General features: G+C 36.9%; 1 protein-coding gene across 2 annotated transcripts in view; it reads left to right on the top strand.

Moving 5' to 3' along the window:
* The first annotated feature begins 389 nt into the window (after positions 1-389).
* Positions 390-24,288, top strand: part of Frmpd4 (FERM and PDZ domain containing 4) — an 862,356-nt gene continuing 838,457 nt past the window's right edge. The window contains exons 1-2 of one of the 2 annotated variants that reach the window (XM_010613974.2): positions 390-404; positions 15,611-15,734. In XM_010613974.2, coding sequence (XP_010612276.1) covers positions 15,640-15,734 — 95 coding nt within the window. In that variant the 5' untranslated portion in view covers positions 390-404; positions 15,611-15,639. Of the gene's footprint in view, positions 405-15,532; positions 15,735-24,288 lie in introns of those variants that run through there. The other variant, XM_010613977.3, reaches the window with a different exon arrangement.

Raw genomic sequence — 24,288 nt, forward strand, 5'->3', positions numbered from 1 at the left:
ATTTAGTTCAGTGGTAGAGTGTTTTTCTAGTGTGTGAGGCCCTTGGTTCTATTCCCAGCATTCCTGGGGATGGGAGTGGGTATGCTGAGCCCTTGGTGCTCCTAAGACCCCAGAAGATACAGATTGAGAATCTAGTTCTTCTGTCTCCTTCATGACTGGCTTTGAATAAACCTGATTCCTTCTCACCTACACACATCTGCCAAGCTTTGGTCACTTTTAGTGGGGAGCCGCCCACAGGTTTGATTCTGATTAACAGTATCATTTATCTTATAGGTGGATGGAAAAGAGACCAAGAGAAAAAAATCAGTAATTTAATGACCTGGCTTTACTCAGAGAGTGGAAATTCAAATACAAGATTCCATACCCTCCCCTTCCTTTGCATCATCTTTGGAAAAAAAATACAGGTGAGTATTTATATCCATTTTGAGAGTTGACCTGGTGGCTATGAAACACAATAGCCACGTAGTGAAAAATTGTTTTAGTTGTCTTCCAAATATAATTAGGTTGGCAGTGTTTTCTTATTTGTGAAGGTGAAAATATGTGAATTGATGTTTTTTTTTAAAGTGTGTCTAAGTGGGTTGTATGTAACATATGAAGATGTGCCACATAGAACTAAATGTCAACCGTGAAGATGGTAACAGAAGCAACAGTGATGACTACAGCTCATTGAGTGCTCATTCTGCGCTGAGCATTTCACCCAAGTATGGCCCGTAGATTTCTAACTAATCCTTATAACAGGATTAATTAGAGTTTAGTATTTTCGGCCTTTTATGAACACGGACACTGAAGCATAGAGAGGGGAAGGTGTTGGCTATGGTTCGTTAATATCTATTGTGACTAGTCCAGGTTTGTCCTCTGCAGAGATAGTACTGTTATGTAGATTATATAGTACTGGGACAGATTATGTAGCTGGCAACTGAGTGGTGGTTAGGATTTGATTTTTCTAGAGGAATGTCCAAATTGTGGAATTTGTTGAGCCAAAATGAACCAGTTCATGAAAAAAGCTTTGGCATCTGATGCTTATATTGCCTGCCTTAGGGTGTCTTATGTTTATTAATCACTTGCTTTGGGGATGAGGACTTCAGAAAGTAGGTACAATTTTCACAAAAACCAAAATGTTAAGCATTTCAGAGATCGAATTGTGTTTATTAGCTATTTGTGAAGGAGGCAAGATCCAGTCTGCAAAATAGAAAAGAACCCTGAAGAGCTGAGCAAGGTGGGTGGGCTTTGTAGGCAGAAAAGGTGGAAGAAAGCTGAAAAGAATAACAAAATGTGGGGTGGTCATTTGAAAGTTAATTGCCTTATAGGGGATCTTGCTGGCTTAATAGGATTTAGTCATTCTTTTTCCCATTAAGTTTGTTGGTACGGAATAGTTTCTCTGGTGTGAAAAACTAAAAGTGTAACTAAGGCTCAAATTGTATAATTGATTTAGTCATTCTTTATCTCCTGATTTCTCAGAAGGTGAGATCTTACAAGTAAACTGCTTATGTTTCAGTTTGTTAATGTGGAATCTTAGCAAAAATGACTGCCTTTGGGGGTGTTCTCTTGGGACCTAGTGTAAGAGGTCAGTCCAAATCAATAGGCTCCCATAAGTGTAACAGTTTTCAGGTCAACAATTCAAGTAATAAAGGACTGAGAACATTGGATATAGGCAGTCGTAGGAGAAATGAGGGGAAGAGGCAGAGTCTTTCATTCCCTGGTCACAGAAATCCACAGACAGTCACTGAAGTTCTTGGGTGGACAAGTTTTGCAAAATATAGTTGTGATCTTCAAATGCATTCATAAATCAACCCAGTAAGATAAAATATGGTACAGATGTTGATACACATGTGTGTCTATATATGTATATATCTTTACAAATTACACTTTACTACTATATATAATATATACACACATATATATGATATCTTAATAGAAGTTCTCATTTATTTATATATTTATTTTGGTTTTCTTGAAACAGAGTCTTGTTATATAGTTTAGGCTGGCTTTGAACTCACTGTGTAGTCAGGCTGGCCTCAAACTTGCAGCCATCCTCTGGCCTCAACCTCCCAAGTGCTGGGATTAAAGGCCACTATGCCTTGGTTTAAAACAGGTTTTTAAACATGTATCAAGTTTAGTAAAATTCTGTAAAGTTATGGACTGAATGTTGTCTCGTGCTTTTCAATAATACTGAAATATGGTAGTGGTTTGTTACATGGTCTTGATGTTTAGTTTTTAAAATATTTGTCAAATTTTGGTAGCTGCATGTCACCATTAGCCACTTTCTAAAGGGGGAAATATATTTCCATGATGAGACAGATGGTTAACAGTAATGGATGTTAATCTGTTTTAACTTATTAATTTTGATTTCTTGTGACTGATTTCTTAAGTAGGCCTGATTGTATATGTATTCTTCAAACTGTGTATCACAATCACCTGTAAGCTGATTATAAAATTAATGATACGTAATACTTTTAAATAAAATAGAAGACAAATGTTATAGTAAATTAATAAGTATTGCTTTGACAAGCTACTATTTTGATAATGTATCTGTATATTTACATGTCTATGTACGTATCTAAATACTAAATTATGGTGTTAAATGTGGCAGTCAAATGCTTTTGGTACTGTTAAAGTTGATCATCATTATTACTGTTTTATTCAGGACCTGTAGCTGTTGCATGAGGAGAAATGTAAATTTTACTATTTTCTTATTCTCCTTTGTCTTTGCATTAATTACCATTATTTTCAATCCTTGATTTTTTGCACAGAGCTCTTTCAAACCATTTGTGTATTGTGTGAGGATTTGCTTAGTTACAACTAGAGAATACAGTCTGGAACTTCACTTGCTAAGGCACGTATCAACTGTAGCAGAACAAGTGTATTGCAAGTGCCCTGGCAGACCTCTCAGGCACTCATTTCCCTCAGGAGATTTCTGGCAACATACCTGTTCATGATCTTCACCTTCAGATATCCTGACCGAGAGAAGCTGCCAGTGATAATCTTTCTATGACCTGAATAGCAAAACTTGATTTCTTTATTGTAGACAAAAAAAACCCCATTTAAATAAAAGTGCCAGTATTTCATCCTGCACCCCATGCTGTGTAGAGCATGCCCCCTACTTTGTAGACATTGGCTCATAGGCATGATGGCCAGGAGCTTCAGCTGTGCCTGTCTTCTGTTAGGACCTTATTTCAGAATACTCTTGTTCTTATTCACCTGCTCTAGTCTCACCACACTAAGTATACCAAACAAGTCCCTGCCTTAGGACATTTACACCAGTGGTTCTTTTTACTAAGCTCCACATAAGCCTTGGTCTTTGCCATCATGCTGGACTTTGCCCAGCAGATACCCCTTTAGAGAGGCCTTCCTTCATCACTGTTCATTTACATGCCCCCTTCTTTGTCTCCACAACCCTCATTTTCTGTTCCATTACTCTCTTTTGTGTAGTTTGTCACAATATGTTATCAATATTTACTTAATCTCCCTCATTCCACTTTTAACTTTTCTAGAAGAGGACTCTTGTCTCTACTGTTCAAGTCTATATTCCCAGAATGTTGTCAAGGCCAGTATTTGTGGAAAGATTCAGCAAATGATTGAAAACTCTCCTGTCCCTCTACTTCACCTGGGTCAGTCCCTTAGAATCTAGTCTTATTTGTTTCTGAAAGCAGTTCCTCTCCGTGACATCATTTGACAGAGACATTGTATTAGGAAGTATGGGAAGTCAGAAGATGAACTAAATCGCTGGAAGAAATTTGCATGAATTAGGGGTTAGGTGGGGAGACTGGTTCCCAGAAATCCTTATAGCTCACATTTGCTAATAAAATTATGAGATCACCTATGAATCTAGGAGCACAGACCTACAAATGCAGATTTTTTTGTTACTGGCCCTATAGAAAATCATAGTTTTGTGTCTCACAGATAATTTCTGTGATCAGAAATCTGATTTCCAACTGGAGATATTTGCTTGAGACAAAATTAGTAGAGATAGCAAAATTTTATCCTTCTAGACAAGGTACTATAGTCTAAACTTGGAGTCACCCATGTTGGCTACAGTGGAATTTTCTGCCATGTTGCCTTATGTCTTAGATGAATAAATGAATGAATAAATAAAAGGGATAAAATCACAGAAGCTGGATCTGGCCTGTCTCTGGGCTCGGTAAACTATATCCCAAGGGGCAATTCCAGACCACCTCCACTTTTTGTAAATAAAGTTTTGTTGGAGCACAACTACTCTCATGCTCATTTGTATAAATGTTATCTTATGCACAACAACAGCAGGGCTGACTAAAGGCAACAGAGATGATATGGACTACAAAACCTAAAATATTTATGATCTGGTCCTTTATTGAAAAAGTTTAGTGAACTGTGGGCTATAGAAAGTAACTTGGCTTCTCTGGGTATTGATTTTGACATTTTAAAATGAGTTGAATGGAGTTAATGGGGTCTGCCATCCTTTACAAAGATCCTGTTTGGGTTCTCCGGAATCTAAGATATATGCTTACAAAAAATTAAATGTGATACTGACTTAAGGTTACATTCACTTCTCAGATATGATTTTAAGAAGCTATGTTCTCATTAAATGGATATAAAGACTTTGCTACATAGATTTCCAAGACATGGAGTATTCCAGTTTGAGTTCATTTCTGTGGTTTGGTGTTTAAGTGCTTAGGGCTATCCACTCATTATGCTGTCTAGTATCTTCTGCCTGCTTTTCTCAGGGGCCTTAGTAATTGTAAAAGAACTCTGAGAACTCTGATAAATGGGTTCACTTATAATCTATAATGCTTTAAGTGTGAGTTCAGCATATTGAGTTAAGGAGTGAAAAATAATGTTAATATAACATTAAAATCCCAATTGAATTTCTTTGATTTGCTGTGAGGTCATTTATGGACCAAGCAAGAAAATTATTAATCAGTATCCCAGGAGAAAAACTGGTTTGTGAAGAACAATCTTTATTAAGTTAGAATCTTGATGGTTTTGTTTTGGTTAAAGTTATAAATGCTAAGTACATAGAAACCTTGTGGATAACTTTCAAAGATCATTAGATCTGCAGAAGTTTTGCTGAAGTTATAAAATTCGCATTGGCTGGTTCTTCCTGCACTTGTCATTTCTTCCTTATTACTATTAACTGCACCCTATATCATGGGTCACAGAATATGATCATCGCCATCAAATCATATAGTCAGCGGTTGCTAAGAAACTGTATAAGAAGAAGTGAAATTCTTTAAATTGCTCTATGATAAATAAACAATAAGGTTCAATCTAGGCGCTGTATCCTTCATTCATTAAGCATTTATTGAGCATGTAGCTATGTAACAGTTCTGTACCAAGACCTGGAAAAGCTCAGTTTCTTGTTAATTTTAATAGATGGCAAATTTATATACATGCAGGCACTCTGCACTGTGATTCCTTGATTATCATCCCAAATGCCAGGAGAGAATCAGACCTAAAATTCTGTTTACTTCTCTAGTTCATGTGGGGACTTTCCTACAGAAATACCAGAATTGTAGCGTAGAGAGGAGACTCCAGCTAGTACTGCCTGTAGATGTCTTATCTTCCTCCAGGTGACTTCTTGCTGTGAATGTTTTCATAGATGGGGAAGTTTAGGCATCATGTTGATCTGAGGATGGGGCAAGGAAAAAGGCAGTGGCATGGCATGGAGGCGGGACAACCTCTGCATACAAGATCCCGATTCCTGATGCACAACCCAAGCAGGAGGCTGGGTTTTCAACTCATGCTGAGAAGGGCTCCTTTGGGTTTCCACAATGCCCAGTCCATGACTGCTTTCCCCAAACCCTACTCAGAACAAAACTCAAAGAACTGCTTCTCCCATAAGATATGGAATAGTGAGACACTGGGTCTATGAAATGTGAAAATTCTTTGCAAATCATCCATCACTGTGCCAGGTGACCTGGCAATAGTAAAAATAGCATCTTGGTCAAGAAACTCTGTGAGCCATAATATTCCAATGTGTGATATAAAGGAATTGGACCTCACTGTCTTTGAAGTCTTACTGAGTTTTTACTTGCCATGGTTTTTGGACTTATATTCTACTCCCAAATTAATTCCGTTTATGCGAGGCTCATGCTCCAGAGATTTCACACTGGCAGATGCTGTCACTGCAGTGCCTGCTCACATCCCCTTGGCGCTTGCCATCTTTACTTACTGGCATTTGCTGCAAACAGCTATGACTCTCTGCCAGAGACATTCATTCGGCTTTGAGACACACTTGGGTAGAAATGCAGGGGAGTTCAACTCCCCAGGAGTGGCCCTCAATTAATGCCAAATGTGAGTTGAAGAAAGAAACCCCCAGCATCCTGTCCCTTGGTGGTGGGCTAACTTTTGAAGTTGGTTCTCACCTACACGCAGCGGTAACTTGTTAGTTAATTCACACTGTTGTCTTCCCTCCCTTTCCTTCCTTATGCTGTCTCTCAAATAAAACACTTGCACTCAGATCTCTGTCTGAGGGGCTACATCTGGGGAAATCCGACGAAGACAGACTCCGAGCAAGTTCTATTGTGATTAATCTAGGAGGAGCACGTGCATTATTATTATTAATTCCCACTGAACAGTTCCTTGGAGAACGTGTTTTATTTGCCCCATGAGGGTTGCCACATGAAGCAAATAAAAACACAGGACTTCAGTTAATCTGAATTTAATTTAACAACACGTAATTGCTTATTTTAAGTTTGTCCCATCCTAAATATTGCATGAGATATACTAAAAATTTCATTGTTTATTTGAATTCAAACATAATGAAATTTCTGTATTTTATCTGTCATATTTAATCCCAGCTCACACTGGTGAGACTGGACATTGCAGCTACATTGAATTCCATAGCTGGGGAAGGGGAGGGTGAGTTAAGACTGGATTAGAGGACACAGAGCATGCAGGGAGTGAAACACCCCTAAATAACCATGTCCAGGGATAAAGCTGGATGAAGAGTCAAGTAGATGGGTGTGGGCTGGTGGGTAAGGAGGTATCAATTCAAAGGCTTCAGACAGGAAGGCAAATACCAGGTATTAACAAAACTGCATTGTGGGGAGGGAAATGCAGCAGCTGCTGAATCTACACAGACATTATTCATTTCTCTAACTCTACCGCCTAGCACAGTGCCTGACTCATTTTTGTTTCTCAGTAAACATTGAAAGAATGATAGGAAAAGAAGATTGATGGAGATACGAAATTCTGCCACTGTGGGTTTTATGGAAAGTTGTGCGTGCTCACTGAAAAATCACAGGGTCTATTTGAGCAACGACTTGCATATGAATATAGATGGAGAAAAATGTGAATTAATACGTGAATTCTAAGTAATGGCTTTTCTAATCCTTTCCTCATTTTTCATCACAGGTATAATTCGACTTAAATCTTTCATGGCTAGACAGGTTTTTGAAAGCCACTTGTATATTCAAAGCTAATTTACTTAATAGCCAATTTATCTGAACCTTGAACAATATTACTGAAGCATGTATATTGAGAGAAAGAATTTGGGAGGAAAATTTCCCATTTAATTTCAGAAGACTGTCATCAATTTACGTTTTTAAATGGCATTTCCTTTTCTCTCTTCTGGGAAGGTAAAAGGAAGGATAAAAATCTCATTCTATGTTCATTAATTTGAACTATAAGTTCAAAGTTGAAAAGATTTTTTTTCTCAGCAAGCTATGTGGTATTTTTTTTTAATCTTACAGAAAAAAACAAAGGGACATAGAAAAATAAGTGACTGCATGTAGATGGCACAAAAGCAATGCCAGCGTTTCTTCAACTTTTGATAATGCCAACTTTAATTGTTACTAGTGAAAAATATTTTTACCAAACAGCAGACTGCTCCCCAAAGGGTAGTTTCAACTTAAGATAATTTTTTCTGTGGATGACATATTTTTTAAAGTTAACATATTCACTCGTGTCCACACTGTATCAGCCACACGAAAAAGGGCAATAATTTATATTAAAGCAGGTTCAGATGTTTGGACCCAACCTCTTGTTACAATGCATTTTCTTCTTTATTAAGTTTATTGGTACATTTTAGTTATACAATATGATGCCATTCATCATTGGGAATTTGTACCTGTACATGGTATATCTTGTTTCTTGTTTTTTCCCCATCCCCCTGCCCTCCCTTCAACACCTCCACCCTGCCCTATTTACAATGACTTAGCTTCTGTTTTTTCCTTTTGTCATATTTATTCCTTTCCCCTACATCCCCAAGTTCCCCTTCTCCTTTGGACTTTTTCTTCCTATTTCACATTATCTATTATACATTTTGGTCCTCTTTTACATTTTCAGTTTCTCACACCAGAAAAACAATTCATTATTTACACACGTGTCCTATTTATTTCACTTAAGAGTATGGCTCAATGTGCATCCATTTAGCTATACATGTCTCTAGTTTATCATTCTTTATGGCTGAGTAGTACTCCATTTTATTTTTAAAAATCCCATGTCCTCTGTATGCAGTCACCACTTGATGAGCATTTGGGCTGCTTCCAAGATTTAGCTATTACAAACTGTTGCGATGAACATGGGTGTGCATGTGTGTGTGTGTGTGTGTGTGTGTGTGTGTGTAGCTGTGGTATGATTCTTTTAATTCTTTTGGGAAGATACCCAGCAGAAGAATAACTGGGTCAATGGAACCTCTAATCCTAGTTTTTTGAGGTATCTCTATAATTATTTCCACAGTGGGTACACAAGTCTATACTGCCACCAACAGTGGAGCATGGTTCCTTTTCCCTACAGTCCCATTAGCATTTGTTATTGGTTGATTTTATGATAGCATTCATTCTTTCTGAAGTGAAGTGGAACCTCAGCATTGTTTTTGTTTGCGTCTCTTGAATGACCAGTGATTTTGAACATTTTTTCATATGTTTATTTGCTTCTTTGTCTGAAAAATGTCTGTTAATTTCAGAAGCCCATTTTTGGATTGGGTCTGTAAATTTTTGAGGTCTGATTTTTTAAAGTTTTTTATATATTCTAGATAGCAGACCTTTGAGGAACAGCTGGTTAAATTTTACTCAATTGGTGGTTTCTCTTGTTGTGAGAAGTTTTTCAATAAAGATGAGATCCCAGTTGTTGATTCTTTGTGCTAGTTCATGTGCCACTGAGGTTTTGTTCATGAAATCTTTTTCTTTGCCAATGTCTTCAAGAGTTCTACCTAACCACTTTTTCAGCTGGTAAAGTGTTTCTGTTTTAATATTCAGATCTTTAATACATTTAGATTTTAGGTTAGCCCATAGTGAGAGATATAGGTCTAGTTTTTTTTTTTTTTTTTTTTTTTTTTTTTGTACCGAGGATTGAACTCAAGTCCTTCTGCTTGCAAGGAAGGCAGCAGAACCACTGAGCTAAATCCCCAGCTCTATAGGTCTAGTTTTAATCTTCGGCAAGTTCAAACCCAATTTTTCCAGCACCATTTATTAAAGAGGCTGTCTTTCTTCCAGTGAGGGTGGTTGGCTCCTTTGTCAAAGATGAGGTGGCTGAGTATGTCTGGAGCTGTTTCTTCATCTTCTAATCTATTCCACTGATCCTCAGGTCTGTTTCTTTGCCAGTGCAATGATGCTTTATCACAGTAGCTTTGTAGCATAGTTTCAAGCCGGGGTTTGTGATACCCCCTACCTTGTCTTTATTCCCTAGAATGGCTTTTGCTTTTCTAGGTCTCTTCTGATTCCAAATGAATTTTTGAATTATTTTCTCTAGTTCTGTGAAATATGTTGTTGGAATTTCAATTAGATTTGAATTGAATCTATATAGCAGTTTTGAAAGTATAGCCATTTTTACTATATTGGTTTTTCCATTTTCTGATATCCTTTTGGATCTCTTTTCAGAGTGCTGTAGTTTTCAGAGTAGAGGTCTTTGATTTCTTTTATTAGGTTGATTCCTAGGTATTTCATTGTTTTGGATGCTATTGTGAAAGGAGTTGTTTCTTCAGTTCCTCTCTCAGTGAGTCTTTTTTTTTTATATATATATACGGGAAAAGCTATTGATTTTTGCGTGCTGACCTTGTATCCAGCTATTCTACTGAATTTGATGATTAAGTCTAGAAGACTTTTGGTGGAGTTCTTGGGGTCTTCTATATAGAGTATCATATCATCTACAAATAATGACAATTTAACTTCTTCATTTTCTATCTATTTCCTTTTTTTTCTTTTTCTTGTCTAATTGTTGTGACTACTGTTTTCAGAACTATATTGAATAGGAGTGATGATCGTGGACATTCTTGTTTTGTTCCTGATTTTAGCATGAAGGATTTCAGTTTTTGACCACTTATAAAATGTTTTTTTAAATAATGAAATTATTGAAGAGCTAACAAATTTGTAAAAATGAAGCAAATGTAAAACAAGAAGTGTTGATGAAGATGTGGATAAATCAGAATCCTTATGCACTGCTGATTTGGCATATGGTGGTCACTGTGGAAAATGGTTTAACAGTTCCTTAAAATATTAATCATAGAAATTCTATATGACACAGAAGACCTGCTCCTAGGTATATACCTAAAAAGCTGCACCTCTGCAGAGTGCAAAAATATTTTCTCTTCATCACACACTGTTGAAGACTGACTGTACTTTTGAAATTTTCATAACATTCATTCTGTCAACTTTTTGGACTATTTAAGAATTCTTTCCCCCTAAGATCAAGAGCAAAGCAAGGATTTCCACTTCACCACTTTGTTAGAGTTCTGGCCAGTACATTAAGGCAATGATAAGAATGGAATGGATGTAGGGAAATGGATGCACCTTCAGACCATAACATTTAGTAATATAAATCAATCATACCAGCTTAAATATTGTATGGTTTGTCTTATATGAGAATCCCCAAATATAAAGAACAAAATAAAAGATAATCTAGAAAGAGATGGAAGGAGAGGCGAGTTAGGGAACAGAAAAAATGCAGCTGGGAGGGAAGGGAGAGGAAGAGGATGGAAGAAGAATTAAGATGTGTTATGTGCACGTACGGACTCATGATGAATGTAACCAATCTGTACTGAAAATGTGTAATTATAAAAAATAATATATGTGTATCAGACCAATTGAAACAGCAATGATTAATGAAATTCATATCCTACAAAAATCGATTCGAAAAGGAAGTAAAGTAGTTTTCAGTTGCAGGTTACAAGATGATGTGGAATATTCTAAAGTATCTTAGGAAGCCTACTAGAACAATAAATGAGCTTGACAAAATTATAGATACAGTGTCACTATAGTAATGAACAATCAGAAATTAAAAGAATAACATTCTATAGTAACACCGGTATACCTAAAATGTACCAATAAACTAAATTAAAAAAAACTTAAAAACCTAAAAAAAAATATTAAATAATGCTAAATTTAACAAATGATGTATACTGCTGCGTGTGGAGCACTATACAGTATTGCTGAGGAAAGCTACGAAGACTTAAATAACCAGGGAAACAGACTATATCTCTGAATCAGAAGACTCAGTATTCTTTAGATGTCAGCTGATTTACAGGTTCCACACAATCCCAGTTACAATCCACCAGGCCCTTTTGTAGAAATGAATAAGCTAATTGTAAAATAGATATGGAAATGCGAGGGGCCCATAATAGTCTGAACAACTTTTAAAAAGAATTAAGATGTATTATGTACATGTACCAACACCCCATGAAAAATGTAATCATTATGTAGAGCACACATAAAGCAAAATTGAGGGCCAGGGATATAGTTCTGCGGTAGATGAATTGCCTAGCAAATGTAAGATATTTTTTTGTGGGGGTAAGTACTGGGGATCAAACTCAAGACCTTGCAATTGTGAGGCACGTGTGGTGCAACTGAGCTAGATCCCTGGCCCTATGCAAGGTTTGTATCCTTAGAAACACCAAAACCAAAACAACAAAACAAAAAAAGTTGTAGGACTTAGACTATTTGACTTCTAGGCTGCAGTTACCAAGACACTGTATTACTGGTGAAAAGATAGGCACATGGAATAAAGTAGAGTTCAGAAATAGACCTTCAGATGTGTGTTTAATTCATTAAAAACGAAGGTGCCAATGCAACTCAATGTGGAAAGGATAATTACTTTAGCAAATGATGCTGGAACAACTGGATAGCCAAACCTGAGAAAATGAATCTCCACCCATATCACATGCTATATTTAAAATTGAACTCAAAACAGAGCAAAGTTCTTGAATGTAGGAGTAACAACTACGGAAATCTTAGAAGAAAACATAGAACAAAATCTTAGTGACCTTGACTTTGGTAAATATTTATAAAACGACATAAAAGTAAACATTATTAAAGACAAAAACAGATAAATTGATTACATTTTAAGAGATGCTCTGCAAAAGATACTGTTAAAAATTTAAAAAGGCAAGTAAAAGAAAATATTTTCAATGTACTTACCGAAACACGTGTATCTAGACTGTATAAAAATGTTTACAACTCAATGACATGAACGTAAGTCATTACCAAATATACTTCATGAAATAATATCATTTGAGAGCAAATATACATATAAAAATAATGAAAATAGCAAGATACATAGAGCTGAAGAAAATCATTAAGTGAATTCAGGTGTAGTTTTAAGGAAACATATTTCCTCACTTCTATGTTACAACAATATTTTGAGCTATATGCCACATATTAAACACAGCATGACATGGTGGGTTTTTGGCCTTCTCAAAAACTTATAATCTGGTAGGAGAGGAAACAATTTACTTATTTTGATTTTTTTTGCTTTTGAAAGACTGCTATGGGTTAGTCTGCTGTTCTAGTTTATGTGTATGATAAAAGTAGATAGAGTATTACTTTTGTGGTATGTGAGCCCTACCAGAAGTAGTGAACCCAGTAGTGAAAGGGAGAGGATGATAGCAGCTTTTACTGAGGTGTAGAACTCTTCAGAAATACTGAGGAAGGGAGATTCATTCCCTTAAATAAAGCAGGAAGTATCAGAGAAGGATGAAACGAAAAATGAAATAAGGCTGAAGAGAGAAGGCAGGGGCCTCCCATGGCTGGCTAGGGATTAAGGACTTTATCTGAACAACTTCAATTCTCTACACTTTCCTTACAGGGGTTATAAAACTATTTCACAACTGTGAAAAGTAGTCTTATTTGTTTTTCTATTCACAGGTCCAAAAAAAGGTGATTATGTTCATGAATAACTTTAAAAGCAAGCAATTAAAATATACCTCCAGTTTTTAACTAGGCAACATAATCCAACTTTATGAAAACAATAAAAATGAAATAAAAAATTTCAATTGTACTGTACATGGAGTGTTTTCTTATCATTGGTATAATCCTAAAGTAAATAAAAAAGAATAAATAAAGAAGATAAATAAAGTAAGAATAAAATCTTTTAGGGTGGGAACATGTGAGCTAATTCTCTTATGTTTGCTGTCATTCAGGCCACTTGGTAGGTGTAACCAGCTATGATATAAAAATGCAGTTATCCAATTGGTAGCTTTCAACATTATTGAGAGATGTTTCCAAGTTGAAACAACATCAACAAAAATCCCCAACATACAGCCAAGGAATAGATTTGGGAAATATGCTTGAAATAAGAGATTTGGTTTGTCAAAGCTCTTTCTCTGCAGACCCAGCTTCAAGCGGAAGGTCCATCTCTTCTATCTGGACCACTCTGAACATCCAGGACATTTCCCCAGCCAAAAGCTTCCTCTTCCTAGAATCCAGTCCCTACTAGGGAGCACAGGTCACCTATCTCAGGACACCATTCTGATGTGTTACAGTCTCTTTTCCCCATCTTTTCTCAAAGAAAATGAAACACAGCACCTCTCTTTCCTGTCCACTTAATTTCATTTTCCCACAAGAACCTCAAAGCACAAAGTACAGTCCTTTAGCAATGGATTGTCTACGTTAATCTCCAAAGTAAGCCTTTGAGAGGGGCAAAAGCCATGCTGCCATGCTTTACCAGCTGAGGAACTCACCTTCTTTTTGATTACCCACCCCTACTCCTAGCGCTGCTTTCCCCTCGGCACTGTTTCTGCCTCCTGCATGTCATTCTTCTTAATGAGATACCATCACCTGTGGACTTGCTGAACTGCACTTTTGCTTGGAAAACCATGCAGCTAATTTTCTCAGTGTTAGATTTAAATAGACTGCTGCCAGGGTATTTAATTGAAAGACTCTTGCCCCCCACCTTTTTTGCAGGAACCTCAGGCTTTTAAGGAAGCATCCCAACTAGGGTTGCTTAAGGTCACACAACTAGGCAGAGGATTTATGTCCTGATTATTGCTGCCTTGATTTGCTCTTCTATCAAAGATCATCTGGGAATAGTTTGCCAGAACAAACCCTGCTATGACAGAAACCAAGGTTAAAGAAAAAAAGAATATATGACTAAGGAGAAACAAACATTTTCCAAATGTGTTTTGGAAATTTGGAAACTTTGGTAGTGTGAAATTTGGCAAATGTCACTGGAGAGTTGATATTCTCCCAGCTTTAGTGTGTCTCCATTTTGACAAGTAATTAACCACCTGCACTTGAGCATATGAGTCCTGTGTTTCCCTCAAAGCCTTGACTGTTTACCTACCATCTGCCTTTGGCATGAGCCCATCTCCAATGTAGCATTCCCATGGAACCCCTCAGTGACATTCTCTTTTTTTTTTTAACAACTGAACTGAAGAAATATGTCTAAAGTAGCATTTTCTACTGGGGCATTCTGCTTCCCAGAGGCTTTTTGCCCATGTCTGCAGACATTTTCCATTTTCACAACGGAGGAGATGCGACTAGTAACTCATAGGTAGAGATGAGGGATATTGCGAATGCTGCTGCAAGGCACAAGCCAGCCCCCAGAAGAAATAAACATTCAGCTCCAAACATCAGTAATGCTCTGGTTAAAAAATCCTGGTCTGGAGAAAAAGGCATTTCCTCTTGCCCAACAGAGTATACTCCAAATGGGAAGCTGATGCTTTCTATGTGCTTTTTGGACCAGCATTTTCCCACTGAGTTTAAATTACTGGGTAGGATCTAGCATTAGAATTGGCAACTTTCAAATAGCTTTAAGGTAGTGTGTTAAATTTCAAATTTGGATGAAACTCAAGAAATCCAGGGGAGAAGTTAAGCAGCACTTTGAAATCTAGGAGGGGTGTATGAACTGAATGCCGGTGGCTCCTTTCCAGTTTGGAGAGCCAAATATCCCATAGTGAATTTTCCCATGGGGAGGAGCAAATACTCCTTTTCATCAAAGGCAAGTGCTATAACTGCAGCATAGCCTCTGAAGACCTTCTGAAGTTGCCACTTCATTCCCAGTGTAATACCACTTTGACTTTAGCTGCACGGGCTGTCCTGATTCAGAGGGGTTCATGGCAGCACTGCGACCAGAACTCTTGTCTCTGCACTTGTTCGTTTTTTGTGCTCTGTGCACAGCCTGTCTTTTTCTTAAATGAGTAGCCTGTGCATCTTTGCTTGTGGTCAGAGAAAAAGTCCCTGTTAATAATTTACAAAGACAGAGCTACTCATCTTTTGCAACCTCGAGTCTCTCAAAGCACGTGATTGTTTAAGCGTATCTGGTTTCCAAGTAGCTGGGTGATGAAATATGATTGGTCTGTCAGTATTGATAGCTCCTTTCCCTCCTCCTCTCACTCTTCTTGGATAGCAGTTGTTTGTTACGACACAATCGTTCTTCTTATAAAAGAGTTAAGAAGAGGATTCTTTCTTTCCATCCTCAGGAAAAGGTGGGTTCTTTTGGATTCCTACCATGGAAGAGGACCTTGAAGGAGAAAATTGGCAGACCTTCTCCATTCCCTGGGGCTTCGGCAAGGTGGCAGAGGATGAAGGAGAACATATTTGCCAGTGAGTAATGGTCTTCAAATAAAAATATAAAAAGTCTTATCATTGTACTCTGAGATTAGCTGCTGCTATTCAGTAGGGGGAATTTATTTGGACAAGGATTGAAAGGCATGTCTCAGAATTCTACAAGAGCGATGTCTTTGAGAGAAAGGTGATGAGGTCTTCTGTGTTTTGTTTATAAAGAGTACTGGAAGTGAGGCAGGAATAATATCCTGCAAAACAGAAGGACAAAATCAAACACTACTTTGGTTTTTATTTCGTAAGAATAAATGTCCAGAGGCACTTTTGGGAAAAGAGAAACTGATTTTATCTGCTTGCTCTTATGTATGGTATAATAATAGGTTATAATTCACACTAAACTTTGGACTGCAGATTTTGCAAGGAAATTGGATTGTGCTCTGTTTATTTTCTTTTAAAAATGGTATCTTCTCAGTGACAAATGTGTCTGTCGGTATGAAACATTTTGATTTTTAAACAAAAAAAGTGTTAAGGCTGACTGTGCAAATTGGTTTGTATTTAATTGCTTATTTATGTTCAATGGTCCTGATAAGTTTTTCTCCTTTGAGAAAAAGTACAGTTTTATAGAAAGTTTAGATGATTGCCGAGTGGCTTATGTTTTTTTATAAATATGTAATTTTTTTCTTGGGGTTGTCTAACTTTCAAGTATGAGAAATTCATCAGTAGAGCACACACTTTGGAATACTGATTGGGAAGTTTCCAGTCATTCTGCTATTTAATGTTTTCTCTTTAATCACTGGCACTGTGTATTATAAGCCATTTATGAATCTGTTTAAAAAGTTTTTTTCAGTGGATTCTGTGATTACTGAGTGTTTAAACACTGCAGTAAGAACATTATATGCAAGTCGAAGAATAGAAGAGCTGCCACAGGCTAAGAGAAGCTCTCCAAATTCACAAAAAATCATTGCCTTTTACTTTTACTATTTGGAACTTTGAACCAAATAGTGTTTAGAGTTGCCATAATTTTCTATGACAATAATTACTTGGTGGCACTATTTGTTTAGAACAGTTTTGAGATGAGAGCAAATGAACCCTCTTTCTGCTATTCCATTCATTAGAAGTAAATTTAGGAATTGCTATTGTATTGGACTAAAACATGTGAGTCTGACATTTTTGAACTAACTTTGAACCTCAAATGCTATAATTTGCTTTTGAAATAATTTCATTGGATAACTTTCTGTTCAATATATACATTTATTTCCTGATTTTATACTTGAGTGGTGAAATAACTGAATATTTTGCCTATGGAAAATGACTACTTAGAACATGGGATTCTAGTATCTGTGCCTTTTTTCTTGCCCAGCTAATAGTATTTGAAGAAATAGATTCAGCTTCAAGCTCACCAAAATATATTGTTTATGGTTTTGGGAGAAAGTAGGTAACAAAAAGGGTAAGGAATATTTGAAATAAAAATATTAAAGCCAAACCACTGACTCTATTTAGTGAAATATCTTATGTCTTATTCTATTAAAATTATTGCTAGATATGCCTCTAAAGATGAAAGTTCTTTTTTAATGTTGGACGTGCTTTAACCATTGTATAGTTAGAAGATGATCCAGGTTGGTATATTATTTCTTTTGTTTTTATATGCAAAATTCTGTTTTATTTTTATGAATCAACATAAAAAACAACCATTATTATAACTTTGGCCTAGGCCTCCAAAGGTTGATGTTCTCAAGTATGGTTCTAAGTAAATGTGGTTTGAGATTGAATGACAGGTATAATAATCATAGAACCACAAGAGATGCTACTCCAGTTTGCTTTATATGCCGGAAAAATTTAAAATGTATAACAGAAACATGGCAATTTTGGTGTATAATAATTTAAAACATGAGCAATAAGAACACAAGTTTCTTTTCCCTTGAGAATTTACAGGTTCAGTGAGAGACAAATAAAAACACAAATAAATATAATGCAGTAGAGTAAAAGTAATGATAAAGACGTGCTTAAAGCAGAGCTTCTGTCAGTGTGACATGCCATGCTTGTGGGCCACGAATAGGTGACAGGTGATCCTGTCCCTGAATAATATTTGCTGCATAATAATTGTGGGGGCAAGAGACTTAGGCTACATACTTAGAGCTATGTACAGCCTAGTCCATTTACCCACAACTATTTTCTATGTTTTTCAAGATACAGAAATGTTTGGAAAAGTGTCAGTTCCAGGGAGAGCATTGAGAGAGAATACTTTGCCTGGGATGAGGCTTCATGGAACACTTGCACTGGAAATTAAAAGATAAAGAAGTGGTGGGTAGGCTAAAGTGAGCCTCTCTGGGGATTAGGGAGGATATTTCAGCACAGGCACAGTGAAAAAGTGCAGTATGAGTGTGTTGGGGCTCTCGGGTATTCAAGATTACAGGAGTACCGAGTGGGATCTAGGGCTGCAGAAGTAGGACTGTGAACAGATTTATAGATGACCTTGTATAATAAGGATTCCTTGTATAATATAGATGACCTTGATCTATGATAGTAGATTTTGAGCATATGTCAATGTTGATGGGGATGAGGTAGCAGAGAGGGCAATTTGATAAGACAAAAAGGAGACTAAGAGGATAAGACAACAGGCAGAGATACAGGGTTTGGTCTTAACAGTTAAGTGGTAGAGAACACTCTTGTAACTTGTGTGACATTAATGGAAGACTCTGCCTTGTGGAGAGTTGTTCATCTGTCTGTCCGTTGTTATTTCATTCCAGAAAATCTTTATTGGGAACTACTGAATGCCAGGTGCTATTCTACGTACTGGGATGTGAAAGAAACAAAACAAAGGCCCAGTTCTTATGGAATTGCTATTTTCGGGGCTAATGGAGCTATACTTTGAAAATTTAGAAAGTAGAGGACCTTTGAGACACCCAGGTTAATACCTAATAGATGGTAGCTGTGAAGAGCAGCAGGCTGTGCTGAAAATACAAATTGGGAGTCCCTGGAACAAACATAGAAATTTGAGACTTACAAGTGGGTTAGATAATGTATTTTTTTTCACCACAGTTCTCAATGATTTTCCATCAGTTGGTCCTAATATGGTATAAGAGATGCATCTAGTTTATGCCATCCTCTTTGGATAGTCATCTACCCTTACTCTTTTTTAAATGACATGCTGATAATGAGCTCCTTAATCTGTGGAAGAGATCATCTTAAAACTAACAAATATCTCTTGCTTGAAGACAGTTACGCAAAACTCTAAAGGGAATAGAAATTAAACAGTAGGCCTAGTCCTTGTTCTGAAGACATTTAAAGTCTACATAGAGAGATCACCCCTTGGTACTTTATGAATCTTCATGGTACTTTAGAATGACCATAAGGAAACAGGCTGAAATTCTAGGCTAAAAAGACTTAATCTTCCGGTATATATATGTACAGAATTGTAAAGCAGTTGCCAAGGATGCATCCAAAAGAGTATGTTCTGAAGCCAATACTGGTGACCTGAATCCACAGTGGCTTGGAATGATGTGGGCCAAGTTGTTTGGTTTGACTTTGAATAATATAGGTGGGCACATGGGTTTGGAAATGCTTATTTTAATGAAAAAAATTGATCATCTGTATTTGTCAGAGCTATTGTGACTCGAGTATCCATCAATGATGCCTTGTTGAGATAGACCAAAAAGTAATTCATTAGACTCCCAGCTGTTCTGATATCCAGGAGATTTTTAAGGAGCCTTTTCTTCATTCTAAGGCATCCTCCCTGTGATGGAGTTGGGACAAATGGCGAATTGGAGATGGGATGATGAAGGAGTAGGGTTCAGGAACTGTTTGGCCGGCAAACACCCATGACAGGTGTCTCCTGTTAACTCTTGCCCTCATCTCATAAAGGACTTTTTATCAGTCTGAACTGAGGGACTGCTGATTCTTGGTGATATCATGGACATCTTGAGTGAATACTCTATATTAATCAATTAACTTCACCCTTAATATTACCATGTTTCTACTTGTTTACATTCAGCAAAGAATTACCTTTATTCAAATGAATGTGTAGTTTATTTCCTCTTCCTTATGATAATTGAGTTTAGACATCTCTGTTCCTTTGAAGGATTCTTGACACTCAGTTTCACTGACCAGAATTATGTTGGACACTGGAGGGAAAGGGGAGGTGGAAGTTATATGTCCTTATGCTCAGCTCCATATTGCAAAGAAAGTCTTCAAATATGATAAATTACCTTTGGATTGATGATTTTAAGAGATAGTTGAGATACACCTGGAGACTTAGTCCTAACAGACTACAGATCTTTATTTTCTTTTTATTAAGAAATTCACACTTGTAAGAATTTTAAAAACTACTGAGATGACTAAAGTAGGAAGTGAAATCTGCATAACTGAGGAGAGGTTCAGTATAGGATAAGGACCAAGGATGTCTGTTGTGCGTATGATTTGATAATGAAACTCCAATTCCATATTTTGGCGAGAGCCTTTTGACAAGAGTCCTGACTCAGAATTGCTGAGTTAGCTAAGTATGGTGGAGCACACCTGTAATCACAGCCTAGGAGGCTGAGGCTGGAATATTACAAGTTTGAGCCCGGCCTGGGCAATTCAGTGACATAGCAAGATCCTATCTCACAACATAAAAAGGAATATGGATATAGCTAAGTATGAAGGCGCTGGGTTCAAACAGTATTGTCAAAAAAAAGTGAATAATAGTGTTTCTTGTATCCAAAGGGCTCATCAAAATGGCTACCTCAAAATATGCGTGTCATAACACTTCTAGGTATATTCCTCAAAGACTTGAAAATAGAGTCTGGAAGAAGTATATGAACACCCTTATTCATACATAGTATGAAGTAGATACAGCCCATATGCCCATCAGTGCGTAAATGAATAAGCAAAATGTGCTTATCCAAGACAGTATGTCTCAAGACCTCCACAGCAAATGTCTGAAACCTCAGATAGTACCAATTCCTATATGTACTGATTTTTTCTGTACATAAATACCTGTGATAAAGCTTAATTTAGGAATTAGGCACAATTAAGAGAAATCAGCTAGTGGCAAAATAGAACAATTATAACAATATAAGGTACAGTAAGTCTTTGCCTTAGGAATGAGTTCCGTTCTGGGGGAACATTTGTAAATCAGATTCATTTGTTAGTCTGACAAAGTGGATCTTCATGGTTATTGCTTTGAGCTTCTTAGCAGAGCCTCCAGATCACCATACTTATCCTTTTGCTTCCGGACATCCTGGGTTCTGACTGAGTGCTGTACGACTGTACACTATCACATGTGCAGTGAGCACACAGCCTCACAGCTGTGACAATGTCCGGCAGATGCATGAACTACTTTTAAGATTTGTTCACATCTACAAATGTTCGTAATGCAAGGTCCATTCATATCTGTGAAAGTTTGCAACTCCAGTGTTCATAAGTTGGGGACTTACTATGCTTAAAGTTATTTACAGTTTATGAATTGTTTACTTCAATAATTTTCCATTTAAATTTTTATACCATGGTTTACTATAGATAGCTGAAACTATGGGAAAGAGAAAACATAAATAAAGGTGTTGAGGGTACACTTACATATAACCAATGCAATATTACTCAGTTTTTAATAAAAGGAAATTCTAGTACATCCTACAACATGCATGGACCTTGAGGAAATTTTGCTGAGTGAAATAAACCGGTCTCAAAAAAAACAAATACTGTATGATTCCACATCTGTGAGGTATCTAAAGTAGTTAATTTCACAGAAATGGAAAGTAAAATAGGAATCGCCAGGGTTTGACAGGAGGAGGAATGGAGAGTTGTTTAGAGGGTGTAACATTTCAGTTTTGCAACATGAAAGTGTCCTGGAATTGGTTACAAAACTATGGGAATAAACTTATGAGTACTAAACTATACACAAAATATGGCTATTTGATACATTTAATGTCATACATATTTTACCACAACTTTAAAAGTCATTGTGTTAACCAACACAACCTGATGGGAGATACATAAATATATATATCGCGCCTCTAAAACTTTTTTTCTAGTGTCACGCAGACCTGAGGTCTTAGGACACATTTTTGGTCTTCTGGTGTCTCTAAGACAGAGAGCTTTAACAGTAGACTCAGGGCATCCATGAGCTCCTCTGTACTTAATGTAAATCCTTATCTGGTTAGGCATTTTTCCAGGGAAAAGGTCCCATCACTTTCTTTAGTTCTCAGAGGCATGCAGTCCCCCCCCCCACCGAAAAGGTTTAGAAGCACTGCTTAAACCAGGCATGGTGGAGCACACCTGTAATCCCAGCATTTGGGAGGCTGAGGCAAGAGGATCACCATGAGTTCCAGACCAGTGAGTGCAAAGCGAGCCTGAATTACATAGGGAGACACTGTCTCAAAACAAAACAAACAAACAAAAAACAACACTGCTTAGTAGATGGCTTCTATTCATTCGACCTTCTTAAATTGACTGCGTAAAAGCTATTATTTCAAAGCTTTGAGCTGAATATATACCCAAATAGAGCAAAATCTTATTAAGGCTCATTAATGCTATTGATTATTCCACCTATATTTTTAGTAGCTGGAATGATTTTATGGCCAAACACTTTTAAAAGCCAAAATGCCTTTGTAAGATGCCCGGCTTAGAGTGCATTTCATTCTGCAGGACTGTACATACTCCTGAGGAATTGTATTGGTTAGTTTCTCAGCTTTTCCTGCACACATCAAGGAGGGGTAACCAATGGTAACTAATGCTTCGGTCTCCACTCATCTGTACTCCCTGTTTACACTGCAGTTTTCTAAGATTTTTAAGGTGGCAATTGGGGAATTTTCTGCCGTTTCAATAAAGTGGATTTCCAGAAAGAAACAGCTGGGAAATGTTGAAATTATAGTGAGGAGATCGATTTAGACAAACCATTTTTTTCTCCTAGTTTCAAAGAACAGACAAACATACTGCTTTGCAAAACAAACAGAAATGGCAGGAGGTCTTTCCCTAGGCATTCCGATTGCGCCTGAAGGATTCTGCGTTAACAGTTGACTGTGCTTTGCCCTTTCCCGGGCCACTCCTAGGTGAAGAATGTTATTCTGTATTAGCCGTAATTGCTGACAGGATTAAACACTATCCTCCCTGAGGAACGGAAGCTAATGAGTTAGAAATTCTGCATCTTTAATGTGAGAACTCCAAACCCTCAAATTGAAGAATATGCAAACACACTCTTACACCCAAAGCCAACTCCAGTAATCATATCTTTAAGGTTTTGTGTATTTTTATTTTCTGTTTTTCTATTTTATTATATCGTTTTTGGTTTGTATCTGATAATTATATCTTTGGACAACTCTGCTTTCTGACTCAGGACCAACTGTGCTAACTCTTCTCTTTCCCTGGCATGTTCTCTCCCTCCTGTCTTGGACCCAGTGTCTCCTTGAAGGAGCCTTCCTGACTACCTTCCCCAGGTACTAGCCCTGCCCACTACCCTTCTGCTGAGGTAGCTTTTGTTTTTTGCCTCAGTACTTATTATTATCTAGCATTCTTATGTATATATTAGTTTGCTTTTTGTCTGTTTCCCCCCAAGAATATCCCTTTACTTCAAGTTTGGGTTACTCTAATATTTGAAGGAAGATTTAGCAAGAGATTGGAACAAGAAAAGGAAGTCCTATCATTTCTTCTCACTTTCTCTACCTAAGGTGATATTGGAGAAAGCGTGCATGCATTGGATTTTGTTCATTTGGTGTCTTTCTTGAGTGTTAACTGTGTGCCTAAGCACTGGGGGACCACAGCAGTGTGTCACAACGAAGCCAATCCTTTGTTTTCTTGCCAAATACACTTGACTATGGTTTTTGCTTGGAATTTTCATCCAAAACACGTATTATTCTGAAGTCTCAGATTATCAATATATCAGAATTGGGTTCTTCCCCTTTGGATTTTCATGGAAAAAAGGTAGCAAAATGATAGCACATGCAAATAGAGTTTTGAGAAGATCCTTACAAGATGAACACTTCTAAAAATGGCTTATTTGTGTATTTATTTATTTATTGGTACCAGGGATCAAACTTGGAACTTTGCGAGGCAGGCAGTGGAACCACTGGCTAAATCCCTGGCCCTGGCTTACTTATTTATTATCTGGTAGAATTAAAGCATGATTTATGAGTGCCCAGTTTCTTTACAGAAAATGCTTATAGAGTATTATTAAAACTAGTATAATTTTATTTTTCCTTACATCTTATTCTTAGCCAATGAACTCATTTTATTGGGATATTAGTGGACATTTTAAGTTCTGAGATGTCACATTACCAATAACAGTCACTAAATAAAAAATACTTATGCAAATATTAAAACACATTAAACCTGAAACACATTAAATGACACACATTAAAACTGAAATCTGAGTGAGAGGGCTAAAGGCAATCAGTACATACATCAAACCCTTGACAGTTATTTCTCTATTCTGTTTTTGTGTACACTTTTCTCCTTAAAAATCCTGTGTTGTCACTTTTAGGCTTTAACACAATACTTTTACAATTTTTAACCTGTATTCCAGTTCTGAAATTTTACTATTTCTATTTCTGCAGCATATATTCTACAGTATTCTTCTGTCCCCACAATTTCTTTTCTCTCTCTCTCTTTTTTTTTTTTTTTTTTT

The sequence above is a fragment of the Fukomys damarensis genome, unplaced genomic scaffold (genome assembly GCF_012274545.1).
Source record: "Fukomys damarensis isolate Sample0158 unplaced genomic scaffold, DMR_v1.0_HiC HiC_scaffold_39, whole genome shotgun sequence".
In the NCBI taxonomy this organism is placed as follows: Eukaryota; Metazoa; Chordata; class Mammalia; order Rodentia; family Bathyergidae; genus Fukomys; species Fukomys damarensis.